Source organism: Chiloscyllium plagiosum, chromosome 31, assembly GCF_004010195.1.
Source record: "Chiloscyllium plagiosum isolate BGI_BamShark_2017 chromosome 31, ASM401019v2, whole genome shotgun sequence".
NCBI lineage: Eukaryota > Metazoa > Chordata > Chondrichthyes > Orectolobiformes > Hemiscylliidae > Chiloscyllium > Chiloscyllium plagiosum.
Window position 1 is genome coordinate 39,751,196 of NC_057740.1, and position 16,325 is coordinate 39,767,520.

General features: G+C 43.7%; 1 protein-coding gene across 2 annotated transcripts in view; it reads left to right on the forward strand.

Moving 5' to 3' along the window:
- mef2b (myocyte enhancer factor 2b) overlaps positions 1–16,325 on the forward strand; it is a 63,990-nt gene that overhangs the window by 18,652 nt on the left and 29,013 nt on the right. For both annotated transcript variants that reach the window (XM_043721451.1, XM_043721452.1), the window contains 2 exons: positions 1,489–1,629; positions 7,580–7,760. In XM_043721451.1, the coding sequence (XP_043577386.1) occupies positions 1,489–1,629; positions 7,580–7,760 (322 nt within the window). The remainder of the gene's footprint in view (positions 1–1,488; positions 1,630–7,579; positions 7,761–16,325) is intronic.

The window sequence follows — 16,325 nt, forward strand, 5'->3', positions numbered from 1 at the left end:
CGAAGCAAGTTCTCTCAGGTATAGTTGGAAAACATCAATGGCCTCTCCTCCCAGAACTGGACCCAATTCTGTCAACCAAAACAATGTAAGATTCCCCTGCCCAAAGCTTGTTAAGATAAGTTGGTTTCGACTCACTAGTGGTTGATCTTTTTTTTTATTCATTCATGGGTTGAGGGCAGTGCTGGCTGGGCCAGCATTTATTGCCCATCCCTAAATGGCCCAGAGGGCAGTTAAGATTCAACCACATTGCTGTGGGTCTGGAGTCACATGTAGGCCAGACCAGGTAATGATGGCAGTTTCCTTCCCGAAAGGACATTAGTGAACCAGATGGGTTTTTCTGACAATCGACAATGGATTCACGGTCATCATTACATCCTTTAATTCCAGATTTTACTGAGTTCAAATTACACCATTTGCCGTGGTGGCATTCGAGCCTGGGTCCCCAGAACATTACTTGGGTAATTTTCTGGGATCCTCTGTAGCAGTAAAAGGATTCTTTCTCCCAGAGAAGGAATAAGTAGCAGGGGACAGCATCCTTTTACCCACAATACTACAGTCAGCAGGTTGGCACATTAGAGAGGGAAAGAAACAGAGTTCATGTTTAAAGTTCAATATGACTTGTCCTGAAAAGTTCATTGGAGGCCTGGAATGCGAATCAAAAGATTTTGTTTTTTGTTCTCCACAGATGCCAGCAGGCTTGCTGAGTTCCTCCAGCATTCTCTGTTCGTGTTCCAGATCTCCAGTATCAGCTGTCATCTTAAACTCCCTTCTCAGCCAGCACACATTTTAAAAACATGTTTGGAATCAGTTTGCAGCACCTTGTTTGGGCAGGGTAATTGTCTGACAATGGAGTAAAAAAGGTTTTCCCTCACCTCCCTTGTATAACTCTTCACCAATGTTGTCGAATCCATTTCAGGACATGTCTCTCTCTGTCTCTGTCTCTGTCTGTCTGTCTCTCTCTCTCTCTCTCTCTCTTTCTCTCTGTCTATTGCATGCTCTCTCTCTCTGTCCATCGCACGCTCTCCCCCTCCTGCTCTCTCTTGCGGCCTCCTGTCTCTTGCCTTCTCATACTGTCCTCCATCAAGACTTCTTACCTTGAAAACCATCCCAACTTTCCCACCTCCTCTTCATATGTTAAGTGCCTCCACTTTGTAACACCTTGAAAGCCTCCACAGCATTTTCATTTCTATTTAAGCTTCTGTGGCATTCCCGAGTTGTCCACAATATTCCAGCTGAGAACGGAGCAGTGATTGATGAAGTTCCTGGCTTCACTTTTGTATTGTATGGTCTATTTATAGACACAAATAATCCAGATACTATTGTTTAAAACACTCCCTTATCAATTGTTTCTGCCAATTTTAAGGATTTGTTTACATGGGCCCTAAGTCCATCTCTTTGCTCATTTGCACTTTTTGAAAAGTCAAGGTTGACCAGCTGTTACCCTGGATCTCCTGCTGAATGTTCCTTCAAACTGTGATTTCTGCCTAGACGCTGAGAAAAAAGGGTTTAAATGGATGTGAGAGTCCAGACCTGGAGATTGATGATTCCGTTGAACCAAGCCTGGAGGTAACAGACAAATACCGAAAATATGAAGCAGGGAATCACCTGAACAACAGACCAAGGGTTTGTGTAAGTCATTTGGAATGGTTTATCATGTTTTTCGTCAAATTCCTTTTCTGTCCCTCTTGAAATCTCTCCACATCATAGTCTACTTTAAACAGGCCTCTCTGGACTTTGGACTTGCTGTTGAGTTTCTCCCTGGTTTCTCCCTGCCACTGTGGTAAAAAGGTTGGCGCTCATTTATCCTCATCCCCAAGGGGGTAAACTTCTCGGACTAAAAGCTACAAATCCTAATGGGGTAACTGTACTCTCTCTCGCCTTCTACAGCTCCTTTTATTGTGTAAGCAAATGTCCTAAATATTTGACACCAGCGAGTTTCTGTTGATGGTATCTTCCAAGCATTGCTACGTTCCTGGGGACCTGTCCTAACCTCAGTGGTAGTATATGTAACCAGAAGATATTGTAATTGCGCTTTAACAAATACCTTCTGCAACAACAATTTGCATTATATAATGCCTTTAGCATTGTGAAACTTTCTAAAGGGCTTAACAAGTGCATTACAAAGAAAAACATCAACATCGAGGCCACTGAGATTAGAATAAATGAAAGCTTGGTCAAAGAAGTAGGCTCAAAGGAGAATCTTAAAGTTTGTTTTTGTTCCTTTATTAATTCATGGGATGGGGGTGTCTCCAGCCATGCAACACTTATTGCCCATCCCTAATTACCCAGAGAGCAGTTAAGAATCAACCACATTACTGAGAGTCTAGAGTCACACATAGGCCAGACCAGGTAAGGATGTCTCTAAAGAACATTAGTGAATCAGATGGGCTTTTCCTGACTTATGGTCATCATTAGACTCTGAATTCCAGATATTTATGGAGTTCACATTCTGCTCTCTGGGATTCGAACCCAGGTCCCCAGAATATTAACTGTGTTAACATACCAGCAACAATACCACTAGGCTGTTGACTTCCTCTCATCAGTAAGCCATAAAGAAGACATAAGGATGCTACAGAAAGATACAGATAGGTTAAGTGAGTGGACAAAGATCTGTTATAAGGGAAAACATGAAATTGTTGATTTTGGTGGAAAGATTAAAAAATAAGCGTGTTTTCTCAATGGTGAGAGATTGCAGAGCTCTGAGATGCAGAGGGATCTGGGTGTCCTATTACGTGAATTGCAAAACATTAGTCTGCAGGTTCAGCAAATAATTGGGAAATCTAAAAGTGTTATCACTTATCGAGAAGGGAATTGACTACTAAAGTAGGGATGTTACGGTTCTGTTGTATAGGTGAGCTACATTGCTGGTAGTTTTGTTTTCTTTTGTGTGGATCTCCAGGACTGTGCGCAGCAGCAAATTCCTAAACTGGAAGTCAATGCTGGGATTGGTGTGCCTGGACCAATGCAATTTTGAGGGAATGCTGCTGGTGAGATTGCACCTGGAGTAAAGCATGCACTATCTGCCACCTTATTTAAAGATGTCAGGAAATACATTGGAAGCAGTTCAGGAAAAGTTTTCCTGGGATAGGCAGGTTGTCCTATGAGGAAAGGTTAAATAAACTAGATTTGTATTCATTGTAGCTTAGAGTTCGAGACCACTAGATTGAAACTTGTAAGATCCTGAAGGGCCTTGACAGGGTAGATGTGAAAAAGACATCCTGTTGTGGGAGATGCAGAGAGACACCAAAAGCATGGGTTCAATTCCTGCAACAGCTGAGGTTTCCATGAAGGACTCTCCTTCTCAACTTTGTCTGAAGTGTGGTCACCGTCCGGTTAAACCACCACCACTTGTGTGGGTCTCTCTGTTTCTCTACCAGCCCTGGAGTGTGGTAGGACAATGGCCCAACACAGGTGAATGGGATGAATTTAGTTTGGCAAACGTTGTTAGCATGGGCATGTTGGGAGTGAAAGGTCTGTTTCTGTGCTGTAGGACTCCATACAGAGTATAGAACCTTTTTGATACTGTTAGAGACAGATATCCAATCAGGCCTGCCCCCTCCCCTTTATTGTGTTATAAGTGAGCTGCTGGAGGAGATGGGAAAGCTCCAGGCCTGAATTTACTGGACAGACTGCAATCCAGTCTGTTTCTCACCAGCAGCATCAAGTGACAGAACATGGGAACTGCACCTAGAAATGTAACCCTGGCAAAAGAAAATCACAAACCTGTCCATTAGGGAAAGGAATGTTCAAAGTATCTCCTACAACATTGCAGAAAAATGACTATGTACCATTTGTTCTCACCTTAGAGTCAGAGTTTGTTGGTTAAAACTCCCATTCCAGGGACTGTAGATGCTGCCAAGTCACCATTGCAGTGTCAGAGTGCTGTCTTTCCAACGAGGCATTAAATCTAGCCTCTGGCCTCAGTGTAAACAATCCTGTAGTACTGTTTTGAAGATGAACTTGGGGGAGGGAGAGTTGTCCTTGTAACCTAGTTAATATTTGTACCTTAGCCATTGACATTGAGGGATATTATCTGGAAGTTCTTTCAGTGCTGTTCGTGTGCCCTGTTCTGTGCAAATTGGCTGCCCCACATTTCGAATATTACAACTGTTACTCCAGTTCAAGAAAGTACATAATTAAATGCAAATTGCTATGGAATGTCAAGGTTGTGAACGGTGCTATATAAATGTACATTTGTTTTTTAAAAGATTTTAGAACTGTTTTGCTAGTCCTTAGTTGTCCTTGAGAAAGTGGTGGTGAGTTGCCTTCCTAAACCACTGCATTCGGTGTACTGTAATTAGACGCACATCTACAACTAACCCTGTAACCAGTAACAATGAGGAATGGAAATTATATTTCCACGTTAGGATGGTGTGTGGCTTGGAGGGGAACTTGCAGGTGGCAGAGTGCCCATGTCCTTGTCCTTGATGGTAGTGACCATGGGTTTAGAAGTTGCCGTCTAAGGAATATAAGTGTCTGAGTGCTGATGAGCCTTCTTTTTCTAGAGATTTCTGATTGGAATTTCTGTCTATGCCAAATTAACTCCAATATTTTAAATGGTCTTCAACTGAAATTGAAGGGGGAGAAACCAGATCATTCAGGGTTCCTGAAACTGGTCTTTATGCATCGAACCACGTCAGTAAAACTTGTGTTATCTGAGAACAGACTGCACTATGATATATTGCATCCTGGATACATCTTGTCTTTGGATAAGGTGTGGGAGAACAGTCAACACTTTATAACTCCTCACTGCAGTCAAAGCATACTCTTACAGGGGTACAAAAGAAAGATCCCATGCGGGTGATGAAAGATTACATGTTACAAGTTGCCCCATGCTTTACTCTAGATACTGCAGTCCCTGAGACCTCGATCTAGTCAAACCACTAAATTCTTTGGCAGGCTGCAAGTATAGTTTTCAGTCTAGAGCGATGCAGAAGTTCAGGCTATATATGGGCACAATAACACTCGCTCACAGCCCAGACTTGTAACCCTGAAAATATTCAGGCCTGGAAATATTCCTTCATTATTCCAGCCAAATTCTTGTGTTTCCTTCTTGTCAAATGGACTGTCCACTTATGATGTTTTGAATCTTGTATTATCTGTCAACCTTTGTGCTCTTCACTGGAATGGCACATTTTAAAATATGAGGAGTGAGGAAGAAGGGGATATTGTGAAGCAAACTAAACGAGAAGGTTCGGAATTCAAGATGCTGTGCAGGTTTGTGGCATTTGCTACCTTTTTGTCCTGCAAGACTTCCATAGGAAAAACAATGCTCCTTTCCTCCCCGTACTCTACAAATGTGGCAGCAATTGTAGGAACGCTGGGACACTTGACAGACTTTGGAGTGGGGTGGGGGAACACCAGGAGCTTTAGAAAATATGCCGCACTCAATGGAATTCGTCATATTGTGCCTTCATGTCACAGAGAATTGTGATCATACCAGTTATTTCTGGCACTTTATTTGCTGGACAGTGAGATAATGCAAGTGATCGCAATGGAGAGAGGAAGTTCCCAGCATTCCCAGCAATAGTGAAAGCCTCCTATTCAAAGTACAGGCCCCAAGGTGAGCAAGCTATCGCACGTCAGGTCGATTTTGTTTTTGGGACAGAAAATAACATCAAAAATAAACACACAGAAGGATGGAAGAATGTAATAAAGTCATTTTGCCATCCTTGAGGCCCAAATAATGAATGTGGCTTAATATTTAGAGTCATAGAATGCTGTAGCACAGAAGAAAGCCATTTGTTCCATTGAAACAACCAGAACAGACTCAAAGAGCTATCATATTGGTTCCACTCCATTTGGTCTTTCTCAAAGCCCTGCACATTTTTCACTTTTCAACTATTTGTTGTATTTCCTTCTGAAAATTACAGTTGAATATGCTTCCACCACCCTTTCATATGGATCTTTGTGACTTCGTGCATTAAAACATTTCTCTGCATCTCACCTGTAACTAACTTCAATTTGCCTCCTTCTAGTTAACTGACCTTCTGCCTCTGGAAACCTTTCTCTTCTGTCAAAAACCATTGTGCGGAGTGACGTTTTGGGCAAATAAATTCCTGCTGAAACCCCTCCCTTCACAAGAACCAAAGGATATGCTTGCTTTTTTAGAAGCAGTTTAGAGTATGATTTGCTGGATTGATTCCTAGATGAAGGGGTCGTATGAGGATAAGAAAAGATTGAGCAGATTGTGTCTGTACTCATTGTAAGTTTGAAAGAATGAGAGGTGATTTTTTTTTTTCAAACAGATATCAAAATGGGAGGCTGGCAGGTTAAATGCTCAGAGGATGCTTCCCTTAAGGGGGAATCTAGATATGGGGGGCACAGTTTCAGAATAAGAGACTCTCCCTATTTTAGACAAAAATGTGGAGGAATTTCTTCTGCTGAGGTCTTTAATCTTTGGAATTCTCTACTCCGGGAAGCAGTGAAAGTTGGGTTATTGATATACTGAAGGCTGAGATAGATTCCTGGACTAACAGAGAGGTTGAAAGGTAATGGGCAATAGGCTGGAGAGTGGACTTAAGGCAAGCTATGATCTTCCTGAGTGATATAGAAGGCTCAAAGGGGCTATATGTTCTACTCCTCCTCTTCCGTTTGTGACAGTCAAGCTTTGGTCAACATTGTCTGACATTGCCCCCCACCCCCAACTTCAGCCATCCCTCCAAAGGGCCTAGCTTCTGCCAGTTGCCTTCTGCAGTGGCATTGATTGAGATCCAAAGTTCAATGAGCCAAGGATTCTGGAAATGGGGCCAACCTGCTATTGCTGCCCATATTGGAAGGAGTTTTGTTTATTGACTGTGGTGACATCCTTCTGGCCTGCCTCCCACCTACACCACTCCATCAACCTGAGCTCACCCCAAATGACACTGCCAATATCCTAAATTGCACAAGGTCCATGCTGTAATATACCCAGTGCTTTCTGATCAATGTTGATTTCTCGTCAGGCAGTCTCTTGATTTGTAAAAGTCTCATCTTTGTTTTTGAATCCCTTGATTGGCCTCAAACCCCTTCCCACTTCTGTGACCTCCTGAAGCCTCAAACCATTTTAGGATCCTTGTGTTTCTCTCATCCTGGCCTCCTACACTGCCCCAATTCTGTGGCTATACCACTGAGAGTGGTACCTTCAAGTGTCTAAGTGCTAAACACTGCAATTTTCTCTGGAAACCTCTCTCTCTCTTGAAGCAAGACGCTCCTTAAAACCTACCTCTGACTAATCTGTTAGATGGCCTCCTAACAGCTGCTCTGTAACATTACACTCCTGTGAGGCTATCTTTTAAAGGTGCAATACAAATATGAGTTGTTGTTGTTGTTGTTTAGATCATGGAGTTCTATAATGAAGCATTGACATTTTGATTAATTGCCTTTGTTTCACCTCCTCTTCCCTTCGTCCTCCTCTCCCCTTTTTTTCTCCCCCTCATGCTCATCCCTCCTCTTCTCTTCCCTTCACCTCTTTTCTTGTCTTCCCTACCTTGCCTCTTCTCTTCCCCCATTCCCCACCTCTCTTTCCCACCCACCCCCCACCGCTCCCTCTTCTCTTCCCTCCGCACCCTCCTGCCTTCCCCCTTTCTCCCCTTCTCAGGCAGGTACTCTGTCTAACCATGAAGTGTCCATTGTGGCTGCCACACAGAGTGCTGCCAATTTGGCCTATAGCAACCCCACTGGCTCCATCCTAAATCGAGGACCGTTGCCACAACCAGTTGTATCTCGGAGTGCTCCTTCATCAGGGTTGACATCGCAGGTGTCTACAATTTCTCATTCAGGTGAGTGGCTGGAATCTGGTACAGGTCCAGTTTGAATGTTTGCTGATGTTCCCTTGCTTCAGTTTATATCAATGCCTCATACATTCTCATCGAATCACAGAGTCTTAAGAGTGTGGAAGGAGGCCATTCGGCCCATCATGCTCAATCTCAGAAAATGGTGAGACCAAGACATTGTTTTCAAGGCGGAGCATGATATAATTCTTGGGACAAATGGGATCAGAGGTTATGGAGTGAAAGCAGGAATAGGGAGGTGGATTGGAGAAAAAGCCATGATCATATTGAAAGGCAGAGCAGGCTCAAAGAGTGCAATGGCCTCCCCTGATCCTGTTTTCTATGCCTTGTGCTGGAAGAACAACCCAATTAGTTCCTACAGCACACTCTCTTTTTTTATTCAAGTAACTCTGCAAATCTTTCCTTTTGAAGTTTGTTTAATTTTTATTTGTACATTCCTGTTGAATCAGCTCCTGCCTCTGTTTCCAAGTGATCCACTTTGGAACAAATCCCTCTCTAGTCGCCTTTACTTCTTTGACTAAGAATCATAGAATCCCCACTATGTGGAAACAGGCCCTTCGGCCCAACAAGTCCACACCGACCCTACAAAGAGTAACTCATTCAGACACATTCCCTTACCCTTTTTATCTTATATTTACCCTTGACTAATGCATCCAACTTGGACATCCCTGAACACTATGGGCAATTTAGCACAGCCAATCCACCTTACCTGCACATCTTTGGACTGTGGAAGGAAACCCACACAGACAGAGGGAAAATGTGCAAACCCCACCCAGTCACCCGAGGCTGGAATCGAGCCTGGGTCCCTGGCGCTCTGAGGCAGCAGTGCTAACCACTAAGTCATCGTGCTGCCCAAGTATCTACAATTGCTGACTAATTATCCCGATACTGGAGGGATGGCCCCTGGAGGAATGGTGCAGACCTAGAGATTCTGCCCAGCAGTGAACAGAGCTCCCTTCCAACCAGAAGGGGAATCTATTCAGCTAGTCCCTGGATGCCCAGTGAAGTGAAAGTTGCTGACCGCTACGTGGTGGGAGGTTGGTGGGAGTCTGTCCTTGTTGCTTCATGCTACCCCACCCAATTCGACATTCAGCTGGCAGCCAATATCTCTCACCCCCCCCGTGAGGACTCACCCTGCTGAACACCAGCACAACTTGCTGTGTACAAATTAGCATTACATCAGTAGCCACAATTCATTGGCTGTAGAGCACTTTGGTCGCCCAAGATGCTATGTAAATGTGCATCTTTGTTTAAAACTGCCATTTTGGGGAGAGTAGGATTATTTCCTCGAGTGTGCTTCTGGTGTTAGCTAATGGAGTTAGCTGCTATCATTGACATCCTAGAAGGACAAGGGCAGCAGGTACGTGGCAACACTGCCCCCTGCAAGTTCCCCTCCGAGCCACTCCCCATCCTGACTTGGAAATATATCGCCGTTCCTCCACTGTCGCTGGGTCCAAATCCTGGAATTTGCTCCCTAACACCATTGCGGGTCTGCTTACAGCACATGGACTGCAGCGGTTCAAATAGATAGCACACCACCACCTCAACACATCAAGGGCAACTAAGAATGGGTAATAAATGCTGGGCCAGCCAGTGATGCTCACTGAGTAAATAAAACAAAGACTTTCCACAAGGGGAAAGTCTGCATCTAACTTGTCAAGACCCCTAAGAATCATGTTTCTAAAGGTTGTCTCTAATTCTTCCATATTCTGATGAGTATAAGCTCAATCTAGAGTCAAGAGTGTGGTGCTGGAAAAGCACAGCAGGTCAGGCAGCAGCCGAGGAGTAGGAAAATCGACGTTTCGGGCAAAAGCCATTCCTGATGAAAGGCTTTTTGCCCGAAACGTCGATTTTCCTGTTCCTTGGATGCTGCCTGAACAGCTGTGCTTTTCCAGCATCATACTCTCAACTCTAATCCCTAGCATCTGCAGTACTCGCGTTCACCTATAAACTCAATCTACCCAACCTCTCCTCGTCAGGCAGTCCCTCCATGGCTGGGATTGGCCTAATGAACTTTCTTTGGACTACCTCTATTGTCAGTAGATCTTTCCTTAGTTATGGGGACTAAAACTGCTCTCAGTATTCCAGCCGTGATTTATTGTTACTCTCCTCCATGGGAAATAGTGGCCTGGCTTTTGAGGGGGTTTCTGGAATCTCTAATTCATGACCATCCCATTGATTCACACAACTGTGCAAGGTTTGAGGCTAAGGTAATATCCCAATGGGAAGAGAGTGTCTACTGAAAGTCATTCCAGTGTAAAATCTCCTCATCTGAATTTCTCAATAGTTTTGCATTAAAATCCCGAAAAGGAAAAGAAGAAACCTTGCATTTCTTTAGCACTCCTTTCTGAATTGGAAAGTCTGACAGCACACTACAGTCTATGACATGCTTTCTTGATGTGTAGTTGCTGTTGTAGGAAGCACAGCAGGCTTATGACAACAATGGAATAATCTGTTTTATAGTGATGTTGATTGAGGTGAAAAATATTGGCCGAAGACACCAGAGAACTGTTTCCCCCATTCATTATTGTAATAATGTAACAGAATATTTTACATTCACCTGAGAGAGCTCAATAAACATGTCATCCAAAAGACACCAGCTCTGACAGTTCAGCATCCCTTCAGTACTGCATCACTGTGTCTGGTTAGGTTTGTGAGCCTGGAGCCCAGGGCTGTCAGATTCTGAGAGTGCTGCTCATTAAACCACAGATGCTACATGATGGTGGGTTTCTCTACACATCTAAAGGGAAATTATTTTCTTTAAAAGTCTATGAGGGAAACAATAAGTCCAACTTGTTTGTTGAGAAATCATCAGTGTTTAATTACCAGTAAAACCCAGAGCACCATGCACTTGGTAATGTTCCCGGCATCAGAGATTCTTGTTTCTGTTCCTGAATCTCGTTGTTATTTTTGTTTTTTCTGAACCCTAGCTACAGCGCTGTATTGCAGGCATCTTCCTTCAACTCACATCTGCTTGGATCTCTTTGAATGAAATTTACATGTAACCCACGCAATTTGGAGAACTTGGTTTGGTCTATTGAATATCAAAACATACATTCGCTTTTCAAAATGTCCTTGGATTTTCCTATATCTGGGTCCTGTCCATCATCACACTGTCCTTCTAGTTGGGATGAGTTTGCTTTTTATTCTGGACTGTACACCACTAGAATGTCACTTACTTGGGGAAGGAAGAGTGCAGACACATGCACACACCCGTGCATGCACACACTGCTCACATACCACCCTACTCACTCACTCACTCACACTCTCTCCTCCTCCCCGCTCCCCTTACTGGACAATGGTTACGTGAACTGAGGTTGAATGTGTTATTTATCTTGTGCCCCATCTGAGTTCAACCCGTGAAACCCTGGAGCTGGAAACCTGGCTGCCGTCTGTAGCCCAGGCTCAGTCACAAACTGAGGCTGTATTGAGATTTTTGGACAATACAATCCATCCTCCTAATTCTATTCATCCTTCCACTGGAAGAAGTAAATCAAGTAGTTATGGGAACTATGTAAATTTATTTATGGGATCTATGCAAATTTGAAAACTGATACGTGTATGATTGCAGGATTGCATGTTTAGGGGCTGAATTGTGCATTAGGGATTTCAATCATCAGCAATACAGAGATTGTTTCGAAAAAGAAGTTTTAATGCCAAGAAAATTGGCTGTATCATTGCTGTCAATAATCAATATTCTGAACAGTAATCAATGGTGCTAGACTACAATCCGGATTGGTCAAGGGCTATGAGCCACTGATTAAGATACTGATCAAATTCATACTAACAATTCAACAGTTGGTACGGACAGCTGTCAAACAGGATCTGCTCAATACGGAGACTGACCCGTGGGCCGGTAATGTTAAGCAACAAGCGAGATTTTGGCTGTTCACCTGAGCTGGGGCAAGGCCAATCACTTGTACAACACAGGAAAGGGTGAACAGTCAGATTAACATAAGGTCTGTCTTCCTTTGTTGAGGAAAGGTGTCCACAAGTGCTGCCTGATCTGTGGAGTGTTTCTGGTACTTGTTATTTTTATTGCACACTGCAGCTCTTGCAGTACTTAGATTTGTTTTTAAAGCAGTCTCTTGACTTGCCTCCAGCCCAGTTCTATGAACTCCGAAATGGCTGGTGAAGTCAGGTCTGGCAGCCTCTGTGGAGGGACAAACAGAGTTAATGTTTTATGGACAATAACTTTTTGCAGTCACCTTAGACTCGACATTAACTCTCTTTCTGTCTGCACAGTTGCTGCCAGACCTGCTGAGTTTTTGCAGCATTCTCTGTGTTAGTATCGGATTTCCAACATCTGCAGTATTTTGCTTTGAATTAGCTGATTTAGTCCATGATCAATGTGCAGTCTCTACCCTCTGAATCTGATTTCAACTCTTCCTGCTCTCAAGGAAGTCACTCAATTTGTCCAGTGCCTTCCTGGATGAAGTTTCTCTGTTTTAGTCGATCAGAAGCCAGGATCACCCTCCAATGTGAGTGGGGGATATAAGGAGACAATGGCTGTTCCAACTAGCTGTAGCACTTTCACAACCTGAGGATATCCCAGAGTGTTACATAGTTCATAGAATGCTTCTTAACTATAGTCACTGTTGCACTGTAGGGATTGCAGTTCTATTTGAATAGGAGTAGGCCATTCAGCCCCTCAAGCCTGCTGCACTATTTAATTGTTTCTTTACCTCAACTTCATTCACTGACTCTTGCTCTAATCCTTAAATGTTTACTAAGCAAAGATATCAGTTAGTCCACACCTTGTTTGTGTTAATTGATCCCCAGTGTCCAAGATTTCTTTGCGGGGGTGATGGGTTGTGAATGAGTTCCTGATTTCCACAACACTTTGCATGGTAAGGGGTATTTCCTGAAGTCACTCCAGATTTTTGGCTCCTATTTTCAGGTGATGTCCCCTGAATTCAGTCCACAACAGGGATTAATTTCTCTGTACCTCACAAGCTGGACTGTGGTAATGACCACATAGACAGCCTTAGTGATGCTGATTTGAGGGATAAATATTGGGCAGGGCACCAAGGACACTGTTAATCCTCAAAATGGTAGCCATGGAATCTCCTTTAGCCTTCGGAGAGGGCAGACTGGCCTTGTTTTAACGTCTCATCTTTGAGACTGTACTTCCAACAGTGTGGCATTCCTTCTGTACTGCATTGCACGGAAGACTTCAGTCTTCTGCTGTTAGGCACAAAGGCTATTAACTGAGCCATGGCTGACCCATTTCAGACCTGTGGAACAGAAATGTGGGCTTGGTGTGCTGCTAGCAGAAATATGGGGTTGGAAACCCTATCCACTGAAGGAAGGGAGGGAAGACAGGGTGTGAATGGGTTAAAATCTGCTCGCTGACTCATCCAACCACACTGTACAGTACTTTGTACCATTTCCTGCCTTGGTTGCTTCAGGAACAAATGAGTTCATTAACTCCATGAGTGCCGCACAGTTTCCACACTATGGGTTTTGTACAAGAATGTTTTAATCCTCCCCAACCCCACCCTCACCTTTGATTCAGACATGATTGAGGGGGCAGGAGGAACTGCGGAAGTTGAGAATGACTGGTTTCCTTCACAGCGGTGACAGTATCGATGTGGCACGACACAGCAAAAGGGGGCTTGCAATTGTGTGTTTGAGCTCCAGTGTTGTGTGCTGCTCCGCGTGGGCCAGGCTCCTGCCCAGCAGCCAGAGTGGGTTGCTTGCAGATGGCTCTTGTACATTTCCTGTGGGCTAGTTGCAGAAAAGCATCAGCTCAGAATGACTCATCCTCCAGCCTGAGAACGAGCAGCACAGTGAGAGAGTTGGAAGAGTGACTGTGTATTGAATTTAGTCCTCAGCGAGTGTGAGCTCCTGGCCTAAGCTGCATTTATCTTGAGTTCTGTTGGAACATGAGTTGGCCATTCAGCCCCTCAAGCCTGCTGCACTATTTGTTTCTTTACCTCCACTTTATTCACTGACCTTTGCTCTAATCCGTACATTTTTACTAAGCAAGGATTTCAGCTACCCCACACTGTATTTGTGTTCTTTGATCCTCAGCGTCCAAGATGTCTTTGGGGGGATGATCAGTTGCAGATGAGTTCCTGATTTCCACAACACTTTGTATGAACAAGTATTTCCTGAAATCATTCCAGATCGTTGGCTCCTATTTTCAGGTGATGTCCCCTGAATTCAGCCCACAACAGAAAATTGTTTCTCTCTCCCTCACTTTCTGAAACTCCTTGATCATTTTTATCACCTGATTCGGATCATCATCTCATCTCAAGGAAATAAGTATTGCATTCTCTCAACTTTGAAGCATCTCGTGCTCATTTACATAATAAACCACTTCTAAAGGGCAGTGCCCTTTATTTATACATTATGGATCAAGGTCCTGGCAAGGCTAGTTTTTCTTGACCATTCTCACTGCCCTTCAGAAGACAGCTATAGGTTAACCTAACCAAATGAGACTTAAGTTTCTGAGAGGTCACTCCAGAGAAGGGCAGCAAGTTTTCTTGCATAAGCAGTCATACTGTTAGAAGGAGGCATTTTAGCATATTCTGTCTCTGCTACGTGAAAATGAACATGCAAGCCGAAACCCATATTGCCACCATAGGGTCAACCACTCAGAACCCAATGTGCTGTCACCAGTCCTTCGTTCTTCTATTTTAATGTGAACAATTAACATAATAAATCAAAATTGAGGTTGACCAGCCGCAAAGGGGCAACGTGACCGTAGTCAAAATCATGAATCAAATTTAACAACATTTTAAAATTAAAATGTCACTTTGGAAAGTGACGCACCAAACCCACGTGGTGCCCACCAGTCACAGAAGAATCCTCCCTCCTCTGCTAATTGTCAGTGGTACAGAATAAACCACAGGGCCTGAATAGGCAGACGCATTTGCCTTTCATTAAAACAGGAGGTAATTTATTGTGTGATAACAATTGGTACAAGTTATATTAGCTATTTTGTCAGACGTGACAAAATCCTGATGGACAATGTTCCTCAGATGTCCACGCAGAAGAATAAAGAATTAGTGGTAAAGCTGCTACTGACCCCATCACGATCTCATGCAAGATTGTCTGATTCTCCAACTGAACATATGGATTAATATGCACTCTTTCTGAACCAATTGTGCATATATTTGGCTTGTAGCCTAGGCACCTAGTGCATATTTTAGTTTTCTTTTGTCGTGATGAGGACTTTAGGGAATTGAGTTCCTGACTCCCACTAACTCTATAAAACGTTCCCTCAACTTCCCTCTAATCCTCTGCTAATGAACCCCTAATTACTGACCTCACTTTGAGTGGAATTCCCTGTAAATCCTTTGGATTTATTCTATCTAGGACCATCTTAATTTCATTTGCAAAAGACATAAATAAATTAGTTTTTCTGTTGTCTCAACAATCCATCAGCTTCCCAGACACTTTTAACGATACCAAGTTAAAAAATTACACAACACCAGGTTATAGTCCAACAGGTTTAATTGGAAGCACACTAGCTTTCGGAGCGACACTCCTTCATCAGGTGATTGTGGAGGGCTCGATCGTAACACAGAATTTATAGCAAAAATTTGCAGTGTGATGTAACTGAAATTATACATTGAAAAATTGATTGTCTGATTCCAGATTTCATTCTCAGATTTTTATTTGAGAAGTAAAAATTCCTGTTTACTTGTCTGTAGCATGGCTCAGTGGTTTGCACTGCACAGTGCCAGGGATCTGGGTTTGATTCCAGCCTCAGGTGACCATCTGTGTGGAGTTTGCACATTCTCCCTGTGTCTGCATGGGTTTCCTCCAGGTGCGCCGGTTTCCTCCCACAGTCCAAAGATGTGCAGGTTAGGTGGATTAGCCATGTTTCATTGCCCACAGTGTTCAGGGTGAGTAGGCTAGGTGGATTAGCCATGGGGAAGGCAGGATTGCAGGGATAGGGTGCTCTTCAGAGGATTGGTGTGAACTCGATGGGTGAATGGCCTGCTTCCACACTATAGGGATTCTATTCTTTAAAAATCCAAAACAATCTGGAACTAAAAGTTAGACCAACGGAGCCCTCGTAATCAATTTTCACAAATACCCAACGAGTTTACTAATGTCCTTTAGGGAAGGGAATCTGCCACCTTACCTGGTCTGGCCGACCTATAACATGGTTAAAGCTTAACTGCCCTTTGAAATGGCTCTAGCAAGCCCCTTGGTTCAAGGTCAACTGGGGATGGGCAATAAATGCTAGTCCAGCCTGCGATGCTCACGTCTCATGATCAGCATTCCCATTTTCCTTCTGCATGGATCTCCGAAGTCTATGTGTGGCAGTGACTTGCTGCCTCTGATCACCATGAATGGAGCCTTGGAAGAGCTGAGCATCATCCGTGAACGAATTAAAGACTGGGGAGGAAAATGTGTGATGGATACCCTGCTACTTTCCTACTTCCACTGAATTAAATACAAGATGGGACGGCCTGTGGATAACTGTCTTGTGTGGACAGTAAATGACATGGTCAGAGAGTGCCCTATTGAGGGTCTTTGCCTGCCTTTGCTGGCATTAGCCCGTAGAGGTTAGGGAGCTCACACCATGGAAAC